Source organism: Amblyomma mixtum, chromosome 1, assembly GCF_055824585.1.
Source record: "Amblyomma mixtum isolate Tamu chromosome 1, ASM5582458v1, whole genome shotgun sequence".
Taxonomy (NCBI): Eukaryota; Metazoa; Arthropoda; class Arachnida; order Ixodida; family Ixodidae; genus Amblyomma; species Amblyomma mixtum.
The window spans coordinates 312,595,196-312,619,332 of NC_143012.1; the positions used below are offsets into that span (position 1 = coordinate 312,595,196).

The 24,137-nt window shown below is 47.0% G+C and overlaps 1 protein-coding gene across 3 annotated transcripts in view; it reads right to left on the bottom strand.

Moving 5' to 3' along the window:
• Nucleotides 1–757: 757 nt before the first annotated feature.
• Nucleotides 758–24,137, bottom strand: part of LOC149372459 (protein kibra-like) — a 35,225-nt gene continuing 11,845 nt past the window's right edge. For 2 of the 3 annotated variants that reach the window (XM_089566946.1, XM_089566948.1), the window contains 13 exons: nt 21,460–21,710; nt 20,379–20,621; nt 19,429–19,653; nt 18,761–18,919; nt 17,357–17,590; nt 12,029–12,269; nt 11,176–11,335; nt 10,201–10,448; nt 8,956–9,054; nt 8,215–8,380; nt 6,217–6,290; nt 6,006–6,121; nt 758–1,549 (listed from right to left, as the gene is read on the bottom strand). In XM_089566946.1, the coding sequence (XP_089423072.1) occupies nt 1,372–1,549; nt 6,006–6,121; nt 6,217–6,290; nt 8,215–8,380; nt 8,956–9,054; nt 10,201–10,448; nt 11,176–11,335; nt 12,029–12,269; nt 17,357–17,590; nt 18,761–18,919; nt 19,429–19,653; nt 20,379–20,621; nt 21,460–21,710 (2,394 nt within the window). In that variant the 3' untranslated portion in view covers nt 758–1,371. The remainder of the gene's footprint in view (nt 1,550–6,005; nt 6,122–6,216; nt 6,291–8,214; nt 8,381–8,955; nt 9,055–10,200; nt 10,449–11,175; nt 11,336–12,028; nt 12,270–17,356; nt 17,591–18,760; nt 18,920–19,428; nt 19,654–20,378; nt 20,622–21,459; nt 21,711–24,137) is intronic. The other variant, XM_089566947.1, reaches the window with a different exon arrangement.

Below are 24,137 nucleotides of genomic sequence, written 5' to 3' on the forward strand. Positions count from 1 at the left end.
AAAACTGAGTGAGCGAAAAATCAAATGCAACCGCGAAAAGTAGCAGACGACCTGCACATGAGCACCGGGTGCAGAACAGCAGCACTAGTTTTGTTGTCATGAAGAGAAGGCATGCAGGACTAAGCTTTGTCCCTAGCCAGTTGGCACACATACATATCTAGCTAACATACTCTAAACGTTTCGTTCGACCCTCTTAGTCTTCCAGGGAACACCAGCACGCTAGTGCCATAATGCGAGCGCGTGAAGGCATCTCTCGTTCAATAAAACTCACATCGCTGATACTACATGCAATCCAACTTTGCAGATTGCCCCGCAGCAGCAAAGAGTGATGCTATTGCAACATGTAGTTTAGTTTACGCACGTTGGTCGAGTGCTACATACAGATTAACACAAGCCGTCGTTTCGGCTGAAATGGCAGTGTGAAGCACTAGGATGGCCTTAGCGCTCCTGTATATGCAGCTTGGAACACAAAACATTGGCTACATGTGAGCTCCTCAGTCAGAAAGATGCGTTTCCACGCTGTTACTCTTTTGCGTCATGGAATTACAATACAAGTTCAGTCTACAGTACCTCTAGGTGTATAGCACGTTACCACAGAACGATAATCATCTACCAATAAGGCTAAAAATCGTGTTCGTAGCCCATTTAAACTGTAGACTGCAAATGTTAGGGACACATAAATATTCAGTGCTGTTGCAAATTAACATTAAAAAAATGCTAGCCCCCCAAACAATGTGCACACAAACACAGGTGTGAATAAGGTATGAGAGTTTTCTACCTTTATTGTCCGAAAAGTAGTGGGTGTGTTCCCCAGGGCACAGATGTCTTGGTGCGGGAGGCCAAATGGAGCAGAGAGAAAACAATGTCCAAGCAGTGATGACGTTAAGCGCTCCTTCCTGTACATCGTAAGGCCAACAGCATCAATCCCCTTTTGTACTTTATCACAATAATAATAAAAAAAAAAGCTTCCAAATAATTTACAGTAGGCACAGAGCTGTAAGGCACTTCTGCGGCAAAGAGGTAAGACGTGTTGGTGGGCAGCGGTGCTTCGTAAGTGTCCGTGACCGAAACCGTTACACCGGGGGACGAAACCTGGCACAGCGTTGGCTACGGCTTGTCCTTGACTCGGTTCAGCGCAGCAACCGTGGGTGGCACCGGCGAGGCGTTTAGGGTGGTCTCAGGTACGTACACAAGCTCCGAAGGGACGCTCAGTTTTGGGCACTCGGCTCTGGTGGTCGGCCGATGTAGTAGTCTAGCTGGCCCATGAGAGACTTGCTCCTCAAAGAGAGAGGCCGTACTTTGATCGATGTTCCAGCATGTGGCAGAGGGTGCTTGCTGCCTTAAGACTCAAGGCACTTGGGTGTCGTCGTGTCACACCTGCACACCCAGCACAGGGTCCACAGTGTACTCGTAGCGCTGCTGCTGCTGCTGCTGGGTGGATGGAGCCAGTGTTGCTGGTGTGGGTGCTACTTCCTCCTCGGCAATGTCGGCCTCCGGAGGAAGCACAGGGACTGTGGACTGGGCCCGCGTGAAGAAGGCCATCTTCTCCCTGGTGGGCACAAGGATGGTACCCGATGAGCATGTCTAACATGCGACAGCGTGTAGAGCTACGACTACACTATGTCCACTGCTAAATTGTTCCTCCGTATGCACCATTGTAGAAAGCACAGTAAAACAAGATAAAACTTATGTTGCCTCGTTAACTTTCATATCAGGCAAATGGATTACCACATTCAGTGCACTGGCAACATGTGGACATGTGGATGTTTTAGCCTAGTGCTGGGTAAGCATCACATGTTTGATAGAGGACTGCTAAACCAGTCAGTAATATATTACTGAGCCTTTAGTGCTCGCTATCTTGTTTCCAAACAGAAATAATTTGTCATCTCTTGCGTCTGTATTCATTTCAATCAAAGAAGCTAAGTTTCACACAGAATGGGTTGATTATTTAAAACCAAACAAATAACAGAGATGATGAGTAAATATAGACCGTTTACAGCGCGCAGTTCTTCCGTTTGAGACCAGATGGCGCCACAGGTGCGCTCGGAACACGGCGCCATTACTTTCCTCGTAAGTCGCCGGCGTGTGTGCCTCGACGCAGCAGTGGAAATGTGGAAAGAGAAAATACATGCTCTGTTGTGGATTGCAAGAATTGCAACAAACAGTGAAAGGGGCGGGACGCGATCGTTTGCGAGCTTCACGGAACCGAACTGCACAAGGACGTACTGCCCCTGTTCGCGCCCGTTGGACATCCACCCTTTCCGAAGGGGCGAACGCAACACACATGTTCGCCAGCGCTAGACAGCGAATATAGAAGGAAATGTCTCGATCTTGGAAAATCTGCGGGGGTAAGTGCGCAACATAGCCGCATGAACAAGCTGTCCCGCCACCGAAACGTCACAAAAAAAAACGACTTACGCTCCTATACCGCTACTGCATATTGTGCAGTGTATAGCCGTGCGAGCGGACAACGCTTACCGTCAGTTCGTGTATTACACACCGTCTTGGTGCTACTGTTGAACTTCGCTCCAAGTAGAGCGGTTTTCGTGGACCACAATCGGAATAAAGCATTTGTGTTACGGCTGCTGTGCTCTGCGGTTGTCACTTCCTCGCGATCCATGCGAGAGAGTCACTAGAACCGGCTGATTACTTACAACCAACGAGACCTCGAGCATCATCATGTCCGCATATCGAGCATGGAGCGTACCACAATTTTATACTATGTGAGGCTGACATAATTGTGAACTTCTTGTTGTGAACGCTCTGCCATGCGCGCGTTATAACAATTATATCGCGGAATCCTTGTAAACGATTGCATGCAAGCTTGTGAAGGCTGCTTGATGCATGGTACTGCTTACATGATTGGGTAACATTTGTTTTATTTATTTTTGTCGCCTTCCTTTGTTTAGCAAACCAACAGAAAATATTTTAGGCTTCCTATTCACCTTTAACAGGTTTGCAAACAAATGAGTACGATGTGCATGTGAGCGTTTTAGAGCAGTCTCCGCATGCATGTACACAATACGACAACGACCTGCGCAGCCGCAGGGTCATTAAACATTGCTGTTTTAGATAATATCAATAAAAAATATTAAGCAAAGCCTTCAGCGGCATTCAGGCTATCCACCCGTTGCCTCGAAGAGGCGGAGAGCTCAGCGGCTCTTCGTGACATGAAGCCCGATAACGTTTTCACGCCTAAATTGATCTAATTGGGGTTTTCGCATGTCTTTCGAAGCTTCGGACCAACCACAGTGTCGTCTTCCCGCTCCTTTACAACCGTATCAGCCGAAACACTGCCTGCGGAACCGAAACATCTGGCGCAGCAGCCGTCGCGACGAGGCGCGCGCCGAGCGCGGTCAGGAGGCGAGTAATGGCGGCGTGATCACGTGATCAAAGATGGCAGCCCCCATGATACGCCGCTGTAAAGCGTCTATATCCATGTGCAATTCCACTGCATTTATACAAAAAATTTTGCCTTACGAACCAACACTGATCTGAGATGTAAGCAAGAAGCGGTGGCGCTGCTATCGCCGGCTGGGACGACTAGTGTAAAATTTGGGGGTGAAAAGTAGGCTTAGTGCCCATAGGAATACACGGAAACAAAAATTTTCAAAGCACTTTTCCGTTTTCAAAGCGCGATTCGGGGAAACACCCAGAAGATAGAGCACTTTTTGGGGGTATGTCCGGCTTTGCAACACCCTTTTATTGTGGCGTTTTAAAAAGATAGCTTCGAAAAGAGATGAAATACTTCGTCTCACTCTTCTTTAAAGCACTCGCCAACTGTTAACAAATTAGCACCACCATTAGTACTTCGTGAAAGGAGAAAAATATTTCTGAAATCTTGTTTACATGTGTTTCTATGGGCCGCACTCACTCTCCTTACCCCAGCCGGGAGTCGCTCCCACGCGTAGGTGTTTTAAACACACATTGCCTCCGAAATAATGCTTCACATACTTGCAGAATCTGTTCTAGGATGAACATGGTTATTCTTCATGAAGGGACGATAACGTAGTTGCACTGCGAAATTAGAAGTGCTCTGAAAACTTTTGCTTCCATCGCAACGCTTAGCCACTGCACCACTACTGCACCAAAAGTGGTACGAGGACTCTCAGACATCTATGAAGAGAATAACCAATACTGCATATATGGGCAATTTACCCTCCAGTTGAGGAATGAACACCTGCTTTCACATGCCTACTCAGTTTAACGGTTTACCATAAAAACCAGAATATAAGTCAAAAGTTGACCCCGGTCATTGGCAGAAAAACTACAAAAGTCTTGCAACAATGGGCAGCTGAAGTCAACAGCCTCCATCACCATCGCCATCAGCAGCAGCGCGGTATGGCGACGTTGTGGCACCACCAATTTGCGTTTCCATTGTCACAAAGTTATTTTAGTTTGTGGCTGGGTGTAGTCGGCATGGAAATCTCTCCCCGCAGAGATGGTGCGCAAGTCTTTTAGAAAACGCAGCATAAGCAATGCACTAGACGGCACAGAGTATGATGCTCTATGGGACGTGGGCAGTGAGAAGCAATTGTCATCCGACTCGAGTTCGGATGACTGTGACGACTTGGAGTAACGCTTGCGCACTTCGTGCCCTTCTCTGTACTGTACACCCAGCTAATTCTTTAACAGTATCGTGCAACCATTGCCTGACGTGTTTGTCAGCACCTCATCACGGAGTGGCAAAAGAAGCGAGAGTAAGCGCATGTGCACACATGTGCGTATCTCGCGTGTTTCGCGCTCAGCGCCATTAAAGCTTTAATTGGCTGGGTGTACATACGAGCAGCACCTAAATGAAAATAAATACTGTCACCATTGTGCAGCCGGCTGAGTCACATTTGTTTCAAGGTAGGGGTGTCTTTCAGTACTTTTGCCGCTGAAAAAGATTTTTTTCATTTTTAGAATTGGTTAGTTGGGGGGGTCAACCTATATTCCGGTTTTTACGGTAATTGCTATGAATCCCTACCACTTTTTTCTCTTGGCCTTATCCTTGTGTTTTGAATGGTCCTTTTTGGGTAGACATTATTAACCCAATTTTTAAGAAATATGTTCGGGTGCAAGAATCGTTTTACCCAAAAACAAAGGGCTTTAGTTATGATCATAATTTTTCTTTGGCGCGTGGACACGGGTGCGTGGCTGCTGGTACCTGCTGGCAGCACTAGCGCTGTCAAATTGTTTGGTTTGGTTTATGGAGTTTAACGTCCCAAAGCGACTAAGGCTATGAGAGAAGCCGTAGTGGAGGGCTCCGGAAATTTCGGCCACCTGGGGTTCTTTAACGTGCACTGACATCGCACAGTAATTGTGCGAATAGAACGTGGGGTGTGCTTGAGGGTGGCCTCTGGACTCTTGTACTAATTTTCCATGCTACACCGCTGTCATGGCTAACTAGCCTAACTAACCAAAGCCTATACTTCATCACACAAGTTGTCTGCAGTACTGTGAAGGCTGTGGTGATCTGAGCCAATCAAAACTGCGTGTGCTGCAAACCATGTTCCTCAGTGCCCCTGTGCTAGCTGTGTCCCATCCACATCAATGACCACCAACATACTACATAGCAAGAAAATCGATTTCCTGAACAAATTCACTGCATGTACTATACATGCACAATTTACGATCATGTGCTGAAATGACGCCCATGGGGCTCGACCTGACCACTCAAGTTTACAAACCTGATGCCATGAACAGCTGCCCACATCCTCCGTCCAGTAAATAACTACCGTCATTTCATTCATACAGCAGTCACATCTCCTACCAATGCAGGTGTGCTGCCATCTTGCTGCATTACAGTTGCACTTGCACTCTGGAGAGTGCGATGCAGCCAAGAGTTTGTGCTGCACTACGCAGGCACTTTTGCAAAACAAATACGGAAGTGCAGTGTGCGAGCACTGCACATGTGCTGCTCTCTTGCACTGTTATAGCAAGTGCAGCCAAATCTGACAGACCTAATACTTGCGCACGATCTTCATACGCAAAAAGTTTCGTGAGTGAGCAGGAGAGCATACTTGAAGAAGGCCATGTCTGGTTGTTTCTTGCGGCTCTTGCGCAACCTGTATATCTCCCGAGAAGTTTTCTTGAGCAACTTTTCTGTCTTCTTCTCCTCAACTGTCTGCCTCGAGGCCTAAGAGAGGAAAAAGAAAAATGACAGGATTGATGAGAGCTGGGGCACAATGCTTCACCGAAACCCTCGGTTGCAAGAGGCTCCAAAATTTTTACCTGGAGGTCAGCTGCTGCCAGCACCTGTCGCAGTTGCTCATCATCAGCTAGCCAGGATGGTATCTCAGTTTCTCCTGCGAGACATAAAAGATGCACTTTACAGTGTAATATACAAGAGCACTGTACAACTGAAGCACTGACCAGCTAAGTTAAGGCCATAGCAGAATAATTAATTAGGTCCCATTAGCCGTAAACAGATTAGCGTACCGTATAATGCGGAATATAGGTCGAGGCGGAATATAGGTCGACCCCCTTACCTTGAAGCAAAAAAGTCAACATAAAAATTATGAGGCACAAAATTTCGTTTTATTCACTGGTGCCACCAGACTCGTTGCCTCCTCATTCGTCCGAGCTGTCCGAGCTCTCGTCCGAAGACGACTGCTTTGCGCTGGCTGCGTCCCACAGCATGTCGTCCTCGATACCGTCCAAAGAGATGCTAATGCTTCTTGAATGCCCGCATACCTTGTCTTCGAGCTCAGGGTGCACCGCGCGGCGCCCGCGAAAGGTCGCCTTCCAGGCGTTTCAGGCAGACAGCTCGATTTTCTGCACTTGCAAGTACCGGACGCTCTTCTCTGAGACGCCAAAGTGTCGCTGGGCGGACATGTTCCCATACTCTTCAGTGAATTCGATAACTTTTTTTTTAAACGCTGTGGTGAACTGACGTCGAGTACCGGTACTCATTTTGCGGGCTGTCGCGAAATTAATACGTTACAACACCAAGAACGATTACCGCCGTCAACGTTTGGCCATGTCGGTCGACAAAGAGGAAGGAAAGAATCGTCAACATGGAAACGATAACGGTGCGGATGATAAAATGTCCGCGGCTCACACGTTTCCAGACGACTATTCAGTTTGTGCCAAAGGCCGGTATATAAGTCAAGGGGTTACCTTCTGGTAATATTTTTCGGAAAAAACCTCAACCTATATTCCGCACTATACGGTAAGTGCACTTTCCTTGCTTTAGCATGCATTTAGCTGGTTATTGATGATGAGGGTTTCGGGTGATGTGAACATAATGAGCAGTCCTGCAAGATTCGCATCGAAGAGATTCCGCTGTATCATGGAGGCATACACTTCTTTCATGCATTTGGTTGCAATAACAGTATCCAACAAGCAGTCTTCTCACATCTTTACCCACACGATTGGGTAACCAAGGCTTGTGCACTAAGTCAGAGGCTGTGCACAATGCAAATGATGACGCTGAAACCTTACAACAAACCAGAGTAATAACTGCAGCCCACAGTGGCCACATTTTTTTTATTTATTTACATTTCTGCAGCGCCATGAAGCTTAATTGCAGGGGGGAATACATACATACACAATCAATCGTACAGCATGTGCCAACTTTTTGTACAGGGTAGGAAAGAATGGATGGCAGATGATGAAAAAGAGCGTCAACAGAGCATTCACATCGGTCAATTGTTCGGGAAAGGACAAGAAGAGGGAAAGCAGAAAAACAGCAGCTGAGCATGCGTGCACATCACAGTTCCGACAACAGTGCTCGGAACTTTGCCTCGGACTGGCATTCAACAATACTATGAGGCAACTTATTCCAATCATTGATGGCGTACGGAAAGAAAGACTGAACACATTAGTGCGGCATTTTATCTTACGTATTTTCCTTTACGGCACGGCCTAACGCATTTTACTTATCACCAAGTGCCTCAAACTTGTCTTACTTTCACCAGACTTATTTGTCTCAAAGACAGCACAATGGTATTTTTATCGTGGCTATGAAACACTGCAGCGCTGAAGAAGTTTATGCACTTCTGGACTTGAGAAACGAAGGCCACAAGCTCCAAGGTGCATTGCCTGCCGAGTGAACTAAGGGCATAACGTGCGGGTGAATGAAAAGGTCACTGTGCATCCAACAATCAACAAACGCATTAAATATGTATGCAGCCGTAGTTGTGTTACCAGGGCAACTGAAAGCCAAGTGGCTCACCCAACGGAATTTCTTGGAGGCCACGTGCATGCAGCAGTGTGGTGGAGTCTCACCTCGTGCCTTTGTGTCCTCGAGGCGCCTCTTCATCTCCCTGAGGCGAGCCAAATCCTGCTGCAGGAGCTGCAGCCGCGTCTGTGATGCCTGCAGGTCCAGTGCCAGATCCAGAGACGTCCGTGCCCCCGATGCGTGGCTCGATGCCTTGCCTCCCTGAGCTGCTGACTGCACACATGCACACACGAACGGCCATGTAATGTGACACACGCTATAGTTACACTCAAGCGGCACCTCTAGGGGTTTTGGAAACACTGCGTTGATGATTGCGTTATATTCCCTGCAGTCTGCTTTCCTTATTACATCATCTTTTTCTTTTATTTTTTCAAAGTAAAACAATTTCACAGCAAGCGAAGACAGCAAACCTGCACTATGCTGCATGACACGACACTGTGTGCAATCATTAACATTTCTGACAGTGATGACAACACAAGCATTATTGAAAAACATTAATAATAATACGGTTTTGAGCAGCTGAAATAGTGACTGCAAGCAATGGCTTCCACCCAAATATGAAATGTCATATACACAAGTCTAAAATTTTGGTTCAGCAAGCGGCAAGCAGGTGTCAACGCGTGGGTAATGCTTGTGACCTCAAAAATGGAGTGTTGCCAGTACAAACTGCCTGAGCTGAGGCCATGGAAATGCCAAAGAGTGGCAAAAGGGCTGCATGAATTAGAATGTGCTAGACTTGATGCATGTGCATGAATTTCATCTTCCCAGGACTTCCAGAGCTCCCTCACCTTCTTGCATCGTAGGCTTCTGCGTTCCATGGCATTCCTCTGGAAAGGTCCGCTCTTCCGATACAATGGCATGGCACTGTCGCTGTCACTGCGGTTGAGCTGAAAATGCACAAGTGAATTACAAGGAGGGCAAAGCTCACAAGGGTACACGACATTCAGTTAGGTTAGGACTTCTAAGGATTATGAAAAGAAGTGACAGTGCGAGAACACGGCCCCAAAGTGCTCTGCTCGCACTGCGGCGCAAAATGTCACAGACATGGCGCCACAAACACCGCTGTTAAGGGTTGAACCATACTTACTGCGACCATGCTAAACAAGAGTAAGCAACCTATAATCATAAGTTTGATTGTCTAGATCCAAAACTTGCTGGCACCTTGGTGGCACCACTCCTGGCATCACAGACCTAACATGCAAAAGTGGAATTGAAATAAGTAGGAAGGAAAAGTGCTTCCTTTCGGCTCCCTGGGGAAAAAAACTCCCACTTATGCATCTCATCTGGTTGCTTTTATGATGGCAGTGAGTGTTCTGGACACGCTTGTTCTGGACAAAACACCAGAGACACACCAATCAGCGTCCGAAACGATACTCAGCTGGGTCAGGCTGACTGGCCAGCTAGCTCACAAAAGCAAAACAGAAACTAAGCTGTTGGAGTGCTCTAGAGACTGGACCACCTGTTTGACGCGCACACATCTGATGTGCGCGAGCAACTCTGCAGCATGGATCAGGTTTTGAGTAGGGCTATTTCGAAAATCTCTTGCTGCGCCAGTCATACCTGGATGCAGCCTTCCTTCTAGACTCCGTTTGAATTAACCGGTGCGAGACCCATAGCAACCGAAGTAGTGAACGTCCCATGCTGACAGTATGAATTATACGGATTTCCGAATTGACGGGGGTCGAATTAACGAGCTTTTGCCAAACACTGAAGACAGTTCCAAGGCTAGAAAGGTGAACTCTATGTATACTCTTGGGTGTTGGGAAAATGAAACACTCATGGCATGACAGCACCTAACTTGTCATAAGTGTGCCTTTCGTCTGTTCTGTATTTTTGTGCAGTTCCTTCAAGATCTGAGTGCCTGAGCCAAGCAGCCCAGACCAGAATTTTGACTGATCAATATACAAGCGCATTCTAAGTCAAGAACTCTGAATCTGTGAGAAGAGATAAAAACCACTGTGGCGCAAGCCCTGAAAGTGTCTGCAAGAACCGGTGGTAGGCCCTCTCCTTGTCGAACCCACAGAGACACTCACCCTGCAGACATAGCGGTGACTCGCGGGTCCGAATGTCTGCGAGCGCTTGACTGGTGCTAGTGGAGCTGCGGGCACAGGCAATGACACTGCCAGGTCCCCAGTCACACCCTTGCGGCCCCTGCGCCCTTCGGGCAGGAACACGCACTCTGTGTTGGTTTCCTTGTCACAACACTCAATGGCCTCGGGGGGCCTCGGGACTTCACTCTTCTTGTTTTCCTCCTGCTGCTGCTCTTCCCTACCGGGTGCTCCTACACAGACACAGAGGATGCCAATGCAGCACAACTGTAGGCATACCAGGTGACGAAAGTAGATACTTCAAACCAGAACTTTGTAGGTGTTGGCTCGGAACTTCTGCTCCAACATTTGGATGCAATAGTGCATCAGCAGGAAGGCAAGCACACGAACAACATTATGCTTCATATTGTCAAAGTTCGTGTTATTCCCATCTAGTACAGCTGCATGCAAATGTTAAGAGTATAAGCTCCTGCCAAGCATTCACAGGCCATTTTCATCGCCTTTTTCCAGGCACATTTTATGAATGAGGCCCCCTGCCATATGACCCATCCAAAATAAGCATCAAGCACAACTTCAGGCCACAGTTATCAAGCCCTGGGTAACCAGTCCTAACCATAACCAACTGCTGTGCTCTAGAGATTGTGACATCAAGCATCATGAGAAAAAGAAGGTGGAAATGAAAAACATATATAAGTTTAGTTTAGCTTATGGAGGTTTAACGTCCCGAAGTGACTTAAGCTATGAGGGATGCAGCAATGATGGGCTCCGGAAATTTTGACCACCAGGGGTTCCTTTAACATGCACTGACATCGTTGCACAGTACACGGGCATCTAGAATTTCACCTCCATCAAAATTTGACCGAGCGCTTTCTGTAGCTCATGCCGCAACAACTGGCCGAGACAACAGTTTCAGCACGCAACAAGAAACACGCTTGCAATGCCGCAAGCACCATGTCTTACCCACGTTCCTTGTGAGTGTGGATGTCTGAGAGGAGATGACAGTTGACTCATCACTGCTCTCGTCTTTTCCCGTTGTCATCATTTCAGGGGGGAACAGCTCCACCCAGCGCAGCCACATGGCTGATGGGTTCAGGCCACACAAAGACAGCTGTGCACAGCCCTGTGAAATGGAGGGGCAGGAAGGAAGAAGGTTGGAGTCAGCTGGCTACGATGACAATTTTGCATATACTGCCACGACTGTAGCTACAAGCGCTGACTATGCCAGTCTGAAATGCAGTCCTAACCCCGTAGAAAAACAAAAAAATTTCAGGACATGCATCTCTCTGCCTGCAGCATTATATGCAAGCAACCCCGTAACACCACACCTTGTGAGGAGGCACACTATGCTCATGCCACATGGGCAAAAGTATGAAGTGCCTGATGCCCTGCATTAATTATTAAAGGCAACAGCTCCAATGCCATTACCAACTGAAGGGGAAAGAGGGTCCCAGGCTAGGCACTTTTATTAGTAAAGTCACAATAATGAAATCTTCAGGGAATATGTATTGTTGTGTGCCGATTACAAATACGTGATTTAATTTCATATAAAACAAGCCACTGTGCACTCATGTAATGTGTTATGCAAGTTCTCTGTCGAGAGCTTTTAAGAAATTTTACTGCAGGGAACTTTCCAAAATCGATGCCATCAGTTTCTTTTGACAGCAAGGAATGCATAATAAGGGCAAAATTTAGTTCTGGTTCTGAAATGGCAACTTCAAAACCCTACAACTCAGGTTCTATAAAGGCAGGATGGTAATTTTACCCTTACTGCATTCCTCGATGTCAAAGAGGAACCAGGGAAGGGGGCACTCACCAGGCACTCCTGGACCATGCGGGCCTTCTGGCACCACAGCTGCAACTGCAGGACATAGCCTGCCAGCCGGGGACCCACGGGGAGGTGCAGCTCCTGGCCCAGGGCATCCTCCTCCTCCACCTGACTGCCACCGTCCCCAGCGGGTGCAGTGTCCGCCGGCTGATGGCCCTCGAGCCGCACCCAAGGTGACGAGTGCCAGCCACAGCCGGGGACTCCAGGAACCACAGTGGCACGCACACAGCTGCAAAGCATGTAGACAACCATGCACTTCAATACATGATCTATTTACATAGACGTGCCTCTACGATGTGCACCTCTGTCATGTGTGAAAAGAAAGACAAAGGCAGGCCAGCAACAAAAAAGAATGATTAGTCATAGTATCAAGTTCTGGCAGCGAAATAAGCAAGTAAAATAAATGATGCTGCAGTTTCAGCTACGTAGTGCACAACATCATGCTCACTTTACACAAGCACCCATGAGTCACAGAGTAGGGCTAATAAAACATGGACATGAAAAAGACAACATGCTCTAGTTGAAATGGTAACAAATTACCTCGGCTAGCCTATTAAAAAAAAAAAAAGATGTCAGCTTGCACACGCTAAACACACACCGATGTGGAGAAACTACAGAACCACAGTAAGGTTAGAGATTAACAGGACGTTAACCTACATGTCAGTTTTTTGCCCATAGGTAAAGCTATAACAAATCAGCTTTGGGCTACCTTCGCAATATTTGTCCCCACAGAATAAAGGTGGCGATTTTACATGCACAACCTCAATCACCTATCTCCCTACATACTGTACATGCAGCGGACAATCAAGGCTGTGCATGCACGCTAGAATCTTGATGATACGAATATCACAGAGGTCGCAAGAAATATTCACACTGCTCAAAACAATCATAATCTGCATGCAGAAGCATGAAAAATGCATTCACGCAGATCCACCTGCAGCTTACAGCTTGCCGTGCGTATCGTGCGACTGGTGATTGTGACATTGCCGACTTATGGTTTGCATGCCATTGCTCACTGCGTGTGCTGCATACTACGCAGTGCTAGTGATGTGCAGGCAGCACTTAGTGCTCAAGGGCGCGGCTGTGGCTCGCGCGTTCATATCGGCAGTGTGTTCACAACACCCGAAATTCTGCGCACTGTACACAATGCACTCCAGCCAGGGAACCTTACAGCTTCGTATCATCCTGAAATTTGTATCAACTGTGATCACATATCAAGAATCTAATACAGTCATACCTTGGAGAAGATGACAAACATAGCTATGAAACCAACTATTGTTGCCCAGTGTCACCCAAAGCCAATTAAAATTAACCGGCAGGAAACTGTATGTTCCCTCTGCACTGAATTATGCTTTTATCTTTGTCGTTCTGATGAAACATAAGATTGAAAAATGTGTGCCTCCCCTTTTGTCAGCAATGATTAGCATGACAAAGCAGTCAGGGCCATTAATGCAATCAGTGCATACTATGTGGCTTCGAACAAGCTGTATCAAGAAAAATCAGCCAAGAAAGACAAGTCAGCTTCAGTACAAAAGCTAGGGCCACAAAAATTTTGTTGCTCCTAATCTTTCCACCTTTCGTTTTCTTTTTTCGCCTTCAATACTATGCAAAACGTAAACAGGTTTTACAGCTTAGTTTTTGACACAATGAAAGGCAAGAAATTTTAGAAATTCTTGTAGATTTGGCAGAGAGCAGAAGATGACTCGTTGCTGAACAAATAGAACTCATGACATCTGCACACCCATGTACACAGCTCTAACCAACTGAGCTGCAACATTCTAATAAAGGAGTAATTACTCATTGACATCCACCCGAGCGCAGCCATACGGCCACAAAGGAAAGCTATTTCTCAGAAACTTCGTAGTTAAAAGAAAAATTCGTCCTGGTCCGGGGATCGAACCCAGGACCACTGCTTCACCGGAGCAGTCGCTCTACCGGCTTTGTAGCCGTATGGCTGCACTCGGGTGGATGTCAATGAGTGATTACTCCTTTATTACAATTCTACTCCACCTTGGGGGATCCCCCTAAAAACATTTGACCAGCTGCAAATTCACGTCATCATCATCATCATCAGGTTGACTACGCCCATTGCAGGAGAAAGGCCTCTCCCATACCTCTCCAATTACAGTCGCCGACTGATTTTTCGGACTCCAAAAATTCGGACATGCTCGATTATTCAGACTGCTTCGTGGCACCGCCACTCTCCCCATAGACCGTAATGTATAACAACTGCCGAAAGTTCGGACATCTTGCAGCCTCTCGTTTGATTTTTCGGACACTCCTTGAGCCAACTCGACCGGCAGCACTTGCCGCACCGACGCTCACCGATGCGCGGTTCACTTCGCTCAACGCCATTTTTGTTTTGAACTGAGCCTCCTTGCTGCCCCGCGAGGTGGCGCTACTGCAAATTCCCGCTCATCATCATCGTTTCCGCGTGGTTCGGTAGCGCGCCACACCAGTTCCGGCCGCAGCTTAGTAAGCCACATGGTAAGCCATCTCAAGGCAATCCAGGAGCCGCTTTGTTTGTTTATCCGGCAGCAAGCCCGCGAGAGCGCCGTGGTAGCACGCAGCACTGGAGATGCGATATTAGCCTAGGGCGGCTTACAGCCGGCGTTTTGTCATCGAAAGGGGTCTGTTGAACCCCGAGTAGCAGTATCAAGATGTTTCATTGAAGCGCGCGTGAGCATTGACTTATGCAACGCCAGGCCGGCGGCAGCAAGCCCGCGAGAGCGCCGTGGTAGCACGCAGCGGTGCAGATGCGATGAGGCCCGACGGCTCTCGAAACGATGTGGGGGAGGAGGCAAGTAGAGGAGGTGGTGAAAGAAGGAACGGAGAAGAGGAGGAGGAGAGGCGGCGTTGGGCGAGGAGACATATGCAACGCCAGCCCAGATCAGCCAGTGCATGTAAATAAACGATTTCTTTCTCTTTTTTTTCTGAATTTGTTTTCTCGGACACCTGTTTATTCGGACATTTCCGCGGTCCCCGTGAGGTCCGAATAAACGGTCGGCGACTGTAACTGTCTTGTGCCAGCTATGGCCACCTTATCCCCACTATCATCTTAACCTCATTCACCCACCTAACTTTCTACGGCACCCCCCTACACCTGCCTTCTCGTGGAATCCAGTACCCTTAACGATAGGGGTGTGCGAATATTCGACATTTTCGAAGACAATGCGAATATTATACTTTTAGTATTCGAATTCGATTCGAAATCCAAGTACTCGTGTTGTTTCGAACATTCGATCCGAAGCGAATATTCGGATTTGACCGATATTCTATTGCGAGCCCCGGTGTTCATTTCGGCCCGCAAGTCTTATCGACATAGACATTGCAACATGGCGGCACCCAGAGCCATGCGTAACGTTGCGCCATGCCATAGCTGACTGTGCCAGTGAGCTTCCTGGTGGCTTTGCCTGCGGAGCTGGTATAGTCAAAGCTGTGCACCAAGTACCTCGCAATACCTTCCACTTCAGTGCCAAGTGAGAGGGCATTTTCTGTGGCTGGAGAAGTCGTTTCAGCTCGAAGGGAATGATTCCGGCCTGACCATGTGGAGCAGCTGGTTTTCCTTCACGACAACCTTTAATGTTCATCCCAGCGACGTGCTTCTGTGCTTATGGCAAGCTACCCTTAATCAATGCTGTGTACTAGTCATTTTCTGTGATATTTCCACTCCTCTAAGAAATTTATTCTCGATTTTGATACATTTTGTGCAGCCACACACACCTTTTGTGTTCATTTACTCATTTATAGTTGGACTGTGATGTTCTTGAATGCTCAAATAAATGTTTCGTAGTGATTAAATGCGTCTGTCCTTGCTTATTCGATATTCGATTCGATATTCGGAACCAAGTATTCGTATTCGATTCGTATTCGAAAAATTCGATATTCGCACACCCTTACTTAACGACCATCAGTTACCTAGCGTTCGTATTACATGCCCTGCCGACTAGGATGTGATTAACCAGTGTTTGTTCCCTGACCCACTCTGCCCTCTTGTCTTTTAACATTACAACTATCAATTTTCTTTCCACAGCTCGCTGCATTGTCCCCAATTTAAGATGAACCCTTTTTACCAGCCTCCACGTTTCTGCCCCACAAATTATTTCTCTTGAGGGATACTGGTAAACTGCCATTCATGATCTGAAAGTACCTGCCAAATGCACTCCAGCCCATTCTTATTCTTCTTATTTCATTCTCGTTGTATAGACCTGAGGTCACTATTTGCCCTAAGTAGATGTATTCCCTTACCACTTCCACCGCCTCGCTACCAGTCATAAACTACTGTTCCCTTCCGAGACTGCTGAACATTACTTTAGTTTTCTGTACATTAGTTTTAAGACCCATCGTTCTGCTTTGCCTGTCAATGATCATGCTTTACAATTCATCCCGAGTGAGCAAGGCAATGCAACCAGCAAATCGCAGATTACCAAGGTATTCTTCATTAACTCTTATTTCAACTACCAATTCAGGACTCTGGATACCTCTTGTAAACAGGAGGTGAACTGCACGGAGGCCTATGGTGGCAGTGCAGTAGTTGTAGATATCTTCAAGTATTTTTACACATGGCTTATCTACACCCCGATTCCACTATAAAGCCAAAACTCAATGTCATTAGTTGTGTAAAAAACTGTGCGGAAGACTTTGCTGAAAGCTTTCTATTATCCGAGACCTTAGCAGTGTAAAGCATTAATAACTGCAGTGATTACAGATGCCCCGTGGCAGTCTAAACTACTGCCCTTCATTACCCTAGATGCCCACCAGCCTGAATACCAACTTCAATCAATCAATCAATTTTATTTCCTTAAAGACCCCTTTTCAGGGGCATTACATAAGGGGTGGGTACAACGTTTGGTGCTACAAAGTAATCATGCGTTATGATGATGACAAAAAGGTGTTAGCTCTGCGTGCGAAGTTCGCGGGACAGGTTATTGTTGCAATGTCAGCGGGAAGGCCATTCCAGTCCGCGGCGGTGCGTGAAAAAAATGAAGCTGCGAAGGTGACTGTGCGTGCACGTGGACGGCTGATCTGGAGTTGATGGAGAGTGCGGTGAGATATGCGTGCCGGAGGGACCATGTAGGGTGCAGTTCGTAGATGGCTGTAAAAGAACTTGTGAAATAATAAAAGACTGGCTGTGCGGCGGCGCAGCTCGAGTGGCTGTATGCCTGAAACTTGGCTGTTAGAGTCCTAGAGACAACCATTAAAAACAATTGTTCATTCAGTCATCCCACCCATGGTCATGCTCATGGCATGACTAATAAGCGCAATTAGCTAGCTGTTGTGTTGCTCACAGTAGAACAAGAGCAATGTGGTACTCACACTGAGGCGCCGTGGGCAACAAGAATGCTGAGGTGTCTTGCCCTCTCAATATGCAGTCTCAGCACACCATCCTTGCAGCAGTGCTGCAACCTCAGCTGAAGTTGGAGGCATGGGAAGTCCACGTGGTCCAGAGGGTTCTCATCATCCTCCTCCTCATCGTCATCTTCCTCCTCTTCCTCCTCCTCATCATCTTCTTCCTCCTCTTCATCACCGGGCCTGAGGAAGGCAAATAAACTGCTACGGCTGCCACTAGCTGCCTACACTGCACAGTCCATCAACCAAGCTTAATGCCAAGTGCCTTCCCACACGGACTTCCGAGGGCAACAGTGAACAAATAAGGCTGCATACATTTGAGCTATAAGGCTTAGTGACTGGCACCCTGCCATGTGAAATGTGTAGGTTCCAGAAAGAAAAAACAGAACCTCTGAGCTGCGTGATATCAACAGAGCATCCTGAAACCCTTCCTAAACATGCCACTCACTGCTTCTAGGTAGCTATACGTTTGCATTATAAACTCCAAGTTATGCAAGAAAAGAGCATGTCTCCAGTGTACCGTACTTACTTGCTGTAACATGAGATTTTTCCTGGAAATCATTTTTGAGAACGCACCTCGTGTAACATTCAGAACCAGCGTAAGAATATAACGCAATATATACATATATTTTTTTTAGCACTTGGCAACATAGCTCTAACAGCAGGCTCGTGAATTACGAGGAGAAACCAACTTTTTCACAAACTTGGGGCCACAGAACGAAGCACAGGCAAAGCATGGAGAGGCACAACGGTTGAGAAAGAGAAGACAGGAAAGGACTGTAGAGAGTAGGAAAAGAAAGAAATGGGGGACGATGGCAGCAAGCTTAGCAGCGACAATGGCCCCGGATGTTGCGTTCGCAGACAGCGATACGGAACTAAATAGTGACAATGAATAAGGCACCCATAGCTTCTTGTGCTCTGCATTTCTTTTTCTTACCGACAAAAACTGCCCCCACCCCCCTACCCCATGTTATAATTGTTGTTGCAATATTTACATGTAAATACGGCATGTGCAAAAGGTTATTATTCCTGGCTAAACACCGTCTTCAGCAAATGGCCACAGGCACCACCAAAGAGAAAGAAAAAGGAAGTAAAGGCACCTTCCCCATGACAAAGCTGCAACTCTGGTAGGAGAAGGATTAGAAAAATTTTGTCCGTTTCATGCCTTTTAATGTGCACTAAAATCCTGATACACAGGTACTTTTGCATGCTGCCTACATTGAAATGCAGCTACTGTAGAGACATTTCAACTCGCCAACTCAATACTCAGCAGCCCAGCCACATATCTACGACACCACGGGACGTTCCCAGGTGTGAGAAACAGCCCGTAAGGAAAAGAGCTCGCAGTAATGACAACATCAGCCTTCTCACCTTGGAGGTGCTGCCTCATAGACACCACTATCTCCAGCCACGGACTCGTCACTGATGGCAGCAGACACACCGCCCGTGCGGAGACACTCCTGTTCACAAATGGGGCTGAGCGGAGGCTCTGGTCCACGGGGCCGAGGAACCTCTGCCATGCCTTTGCACCTGTCACAGACCGAGCCCACATTCATCAGATCACTGCCCAGCAAGAAGCAGAACAACTGTTCACTCGAGTCAGCACATACCCTTTTTCGTTATTGTAACATGCACAATATAAGAAATGTAGACTGCTTTCTCATCTCACCCTTCTCTAATCATTCATGCAATTTGACACTGCTCAAAAGCAGCAAAGTTAACTGCAGCAATCCACAATGAAAATCACATCTGTACCTAGACTGCATTAAGTAAGACTTGCAACACATAAGCATGAGTTACAGAGTGGCTTCAGGTTGGATGGTATCAAAGTGGTATGCTGACAGCAAGGCTGTCACCACACTGCTTAACATTTCACCTGCTCCTGCTGCCATTCATACCTATTTCTGTTGGCATTCCTGAGGCCAGTATGTGCATCAATTTGCTTTACTTTTGACAATTTCTTGGTCTGGCTGCCAATCTTACTCGTACCAAATGGCACAACATCGCCAGGCCGTGGCAAAACTGTCAAAGGAGCTCACCCGTCACAGTGTGGCGAGATGGGAGGTGAGAGGGACGACAGAGAAGAGCGCGGGGACAGGGGCGGGCTGCAGCCGGTGGGCCGATGTGGCCGACAGGTAACGTCCATGGCCGTGCAGCCGTAGATGTCGGGAAAACTCAGGCTAGCCAGGGAGCCATGCGAGCTTCCCGTGCTCAGGGAGCCGAGGGAGGAGCTCGACGAGGCAGACAGCGTGCTGGCCGACAGGCTGCACAGTGCAGAGACATTGTTCTGGCTTACATGATCTGTAGAGCACTAGTACAAGGCAAATGTACAGGAAAGGCTATAGCTTCCAAGGCTAACAAGTAGACAGCATACAACATGAATATTCATGGAGCCCCTAAACAATCAAAAGGACTGCTTTGAGGAGTGCAAGAGAAAAAAAGCCCCGAGAGACATGTCCTTATTACATACCTCACAGTTTTGATACTGTTCTTACGACCAGTGGCTTATCATGAAGACATCATACAACACTGCACTGCTTTGCTGATGAGAACCTGCTCTTAACAATGCTTTTATCATGGAGTTTCATGACATGTATAAACTCATGATGTTTTGGTTGGTTTGGCTGATGGGGTTTAACGTCCCAAAGCGACTCGGGCTATGAGAGATGCCATCGTGTCAGCAGCCGAGCACCATAACCACTGAGCCATTGCGGCGGCCCTCATGGTGTTTTATATTCTGCTCTATATTGATCATCTAGTCGTTTTCCCACGCTCCAGTGTCAGGAGGGTACTTTCCAAAACTGCACCTGGTTAGCAATGACAATTAAGAAAATCTGCAATGCAAGTCAAAAGGCTGCAGATGAAGCAGCAACGTGAAAGGGCACTCGATTAGTTCAATGAGCACTGAAGGTGTCTAGGAATCAACAGTGCACAACACAGCTGAGAAGGAGATGTGGAAACAGACCAATATGGGCAATGAGCCCCCCACCTCTGGAGGCGTGTCTCGAGGCAGGCCGTGAGGCGTGTGGCATCCCTGAGCTGCTGCAGCAGCTGCTGCTTCTGTTCGTGCAGCCGCAGCCGCTGAGCAATGGCCCGGTTGGAGCTCTCCAGGGCGTCACCCAGGTCGCGCTCCAGCCGTGCGATCTCCTCCCGCAGCGCAACTGAGTCTCCCCGCTCCAGCTGAGCCCGAAGCTCATGCAGCAGTTGCTCCTTCTCACGCACCAACAGGAGCCTGCACAGCGAAGGGCGATTTGGGGGACAACGCACAGCTGTGCCCTTGAAGAGAGCAAAGTTAACAAGGCCAAATCTGCAGCGTGAAGTTTCCAGAATTCACTGAGGGCTGTGCCATTTTATTTTAATGCACCAGCGAAAAATGCCACGTGCTGAAATATGCTGCAAATTTCCTCGTCTTGATGCGAATGACAGATGAGCGTAGAAATGCGCGACTGACAGGACTGTGAAAAGCAACTGCTCTCTCTCGTGCTGGTGTTCTCGCAGATTTCCAACATCTTTTCATTTGTCAGTGCCTATCGTCATTAGTGTGGTGCACTGAAAAGGTTTAGACCTATCTTGTTATCATACCAAATGCTCTTGCACTCCTGAAGAGTACTGGAACTGCCACATTATTACCACTGCTTTCACATATCAGCAGGGAATTGCACTGTGCTGCATTTCAAAGGGAACTTCCCTATGTCCAATTGCAGGTCAGTTTGTTGAAACGAGGTTCATCCACAAAAACTGTTTAACGCCCTTAAAGGCACTCAAATCTGGCCATGGCAAGACTAATAAATAGTCTTTACAGAGATGACTGCACGAGCTAACGCCAAGAGACATCCTCATATGTCTTGCTATTTACATAAAAAAAAAAATTACTACGACAACGTTCAAAAAGCACTGCAATCTCATCATCGCACAAATTTTTCTGTAACAGTAAGGCAAGTGTGCTGCCTACTACTGCACATGATGGCCCCTCTGTCATAAGCACACATACCACCTGCGTGAGTGAAGTGCACATTTGTGCTCAGTTTCCCCAACGGCAGAGCGCAGAGAGGGTGTGCCCCGATGCTCACCTGTCCTGGTCGGATTCAGCCTGCCCTGGCGACAGCCTATCCTCCAGGTCAGCCAGCTCCCGCTGGATGCGCTGCACCTCGCGGCGCGCCTCATCGTAGCTCAGTCGAGTGCGGGCCACCTCGGCAAGCCGGGCCCCCAAGGGCGCCAGCTCACCGGAGAGGTCGGTCTGCGAGGCCGCACTCGGTCGCTCCTCTGGTGTCCGCGAGTCGGACACGTCCCGCGTCAACTCCTCCTTCAGCTGCCACAACCGCTGCACGGCAGTGCAACCATGGGACGTTTAGATTGGTGGTGCTACTATTATGGGCACAAGCAAGACCACTACATGATTCCAAGTGACAGTAAGTTTACAGAGAGTGCACTTATTCATGGGTAGCAGCAGGACCAGTACTAGATTTTAGGCCACAGTAAGACAACAGCAGGATAGCTACCAAATTCTGGTATAACTTGCAACGGCCTGATTTCAAAGAGGGCGGCCAGCTTGGCTATGCAGTTATGGCTAAGGGGTGCATAGCACACGTGAAAGCATAGTTAGAAGTAAAGAGAAATGAAGGGCATGAGTACACTTAGCTTACATATACCGCCTGCATTCCATTCTGTTCTTCTGTTTCATATGTGTGCTAGCACCATGTGCAAGAATATATGCTAGCACCAATATACTTTTAAAGTGGCTTTGCCAAGAGTTCCACCATGATACTACACAGAGAATTCCATCACTGCCATCAGCAGAAGCAGCCTGACTAAGCCCACTGCAAGACAAGGCCTCTCTCATGTCTCTCCAATTAACCCCATCCTGTGCCAGCTGTGGCCACCCTATCCCCGCAAACTTCTTAATGTCATCCACCCACCTAACTTTCTACCGCCCTCTGCTACGCTTGCCTTCTCTTGGAATCCAATCCATTACTCTTAAGGATTATCGATTATTCTGCCTTCACATTACATGCCCTGCCCAAGCCCATTACTTCTTCTTGATTTTGACTATGATGTCATTAACCCACATTTGTTCCCTGACCTACTCTGCCCTCTTCCTGTCCCTCAATGTTACACCTATCACCTTCGTTTCCATAGCTCGCAGCGTTCTCCTCAATTCAAGTTGAAAACTTTTCATTAGCCTCCATGAAAAGTGTTCATCTTTGAGAATTTCCACAGGTGCAAACTACTAAAGAGTCGGAATGAATGCATTTTGTTTTAACGAGGGACTACGATCTTTTGAAATGCAAAATAGATATTTCACTGCAGTACATACTCATTTCCAAAAAAAAAAAATGGAATAATAGCACATCATATGCATCGCAGCAGTGCTAAAAACTGCTTCAAAGGTCAAATCAAACTAACCAAAGACAAACTGATATAATTTTTCTCAATCATTCGAAGGTCTTCAACCATGTGTTACACAATAAGTTGAACTTCAAGCTTAACCAGATGCTTGGCAGTGGTCCCATCACCAGATAAATATACAGCTACTTATCACAATGCCAACAGTTTGTAAAATATGTCTCTGATATCGTGTTGTCATTTCTGCAGTATCGCAGGGTTCTGTACTAACACCATCTTTATTGATTTTATACACAAGCAATGTAACATGTCGCGTGGATGTAAATGTATGTCTTTCACTGATGACTGCACGCTACCAAAAATAAATACTCAAGAAGACCAAGTAAGGCTAAGCACTACCTTTAAACAATGTCACAAAATGGTGCAGTGATGCCAGTCACAACTAAGAAATCAAAACTCAGCTTCCTTTACGGCTACGGCAATGGCGTTCTCAAAGTAGTGACCGAAGAGTCATTGGTGTCATTAATTACGATGACCTCAGCTCAAAAGCAAAAGTGTGAAGCAACGAAAAGAAGCAATGAACAGTTTATACACTACGTTAAGCGCACCCTGTGTTTTACACCTTCTGATAACAAGCTACTCGCTTATAACGCCCTTATCCATCCAATCTTGGAATACACAAACACCGCCTGGTTTCCGTATGAGCAAAAAAATGTAAACATGGCCGAGTCAGTGCAAAAAAAAAAAAAAAAAAAAAACAGTTCGCTTTATCTACAACAGGTACCGGCGCGCTGACTTCCCCACGGAACTGCTTTCCCGTGCAGAGCCTCTATACAACTAGCCATGTAACACTCCACACACAAAGTTTTTATACCAATTAATTTATAATGCATTTTGCTGGGATCCTGCTGCCTATATTACTTGCAACCTTTCTAGGGGAAAGCAGAATTTATGATAAATGAATACCGCTGTTTCAACAGCGCATATCATTTTTCCTTCTTCCCACAAGCCGTAGTAAGCATTTGCTTATACCTTAGGTATGTTCATAACCTCACAGGATTCGATAAAAAAGTTCACTGAGCTCACGGCTGCATCAGTCCTGAAAACCAGAGTTGATGACCATCTTCAGTCTGTTTTTGATATTCATGTTGTTCCTTGCTCAATATGTACTCTATATGAATGAATGCTTTCATGATCAAAGCTGAGAACTATCTTCGGTCTGCGCTGATGTCGTTCCTTACTCTATGTGTCTGCTTGTGCATGCTTTGCTTTGATTCATGCTTGCTTGTATTACTGATTGCTTATTTGCACTTTTCTCGCACACAAACCCCCTGCTGCAACAGTCCCAAGTGAGACTAACAATACAATGAAATCAATAAAAATAACTAAGGGATGTCGCATGTAC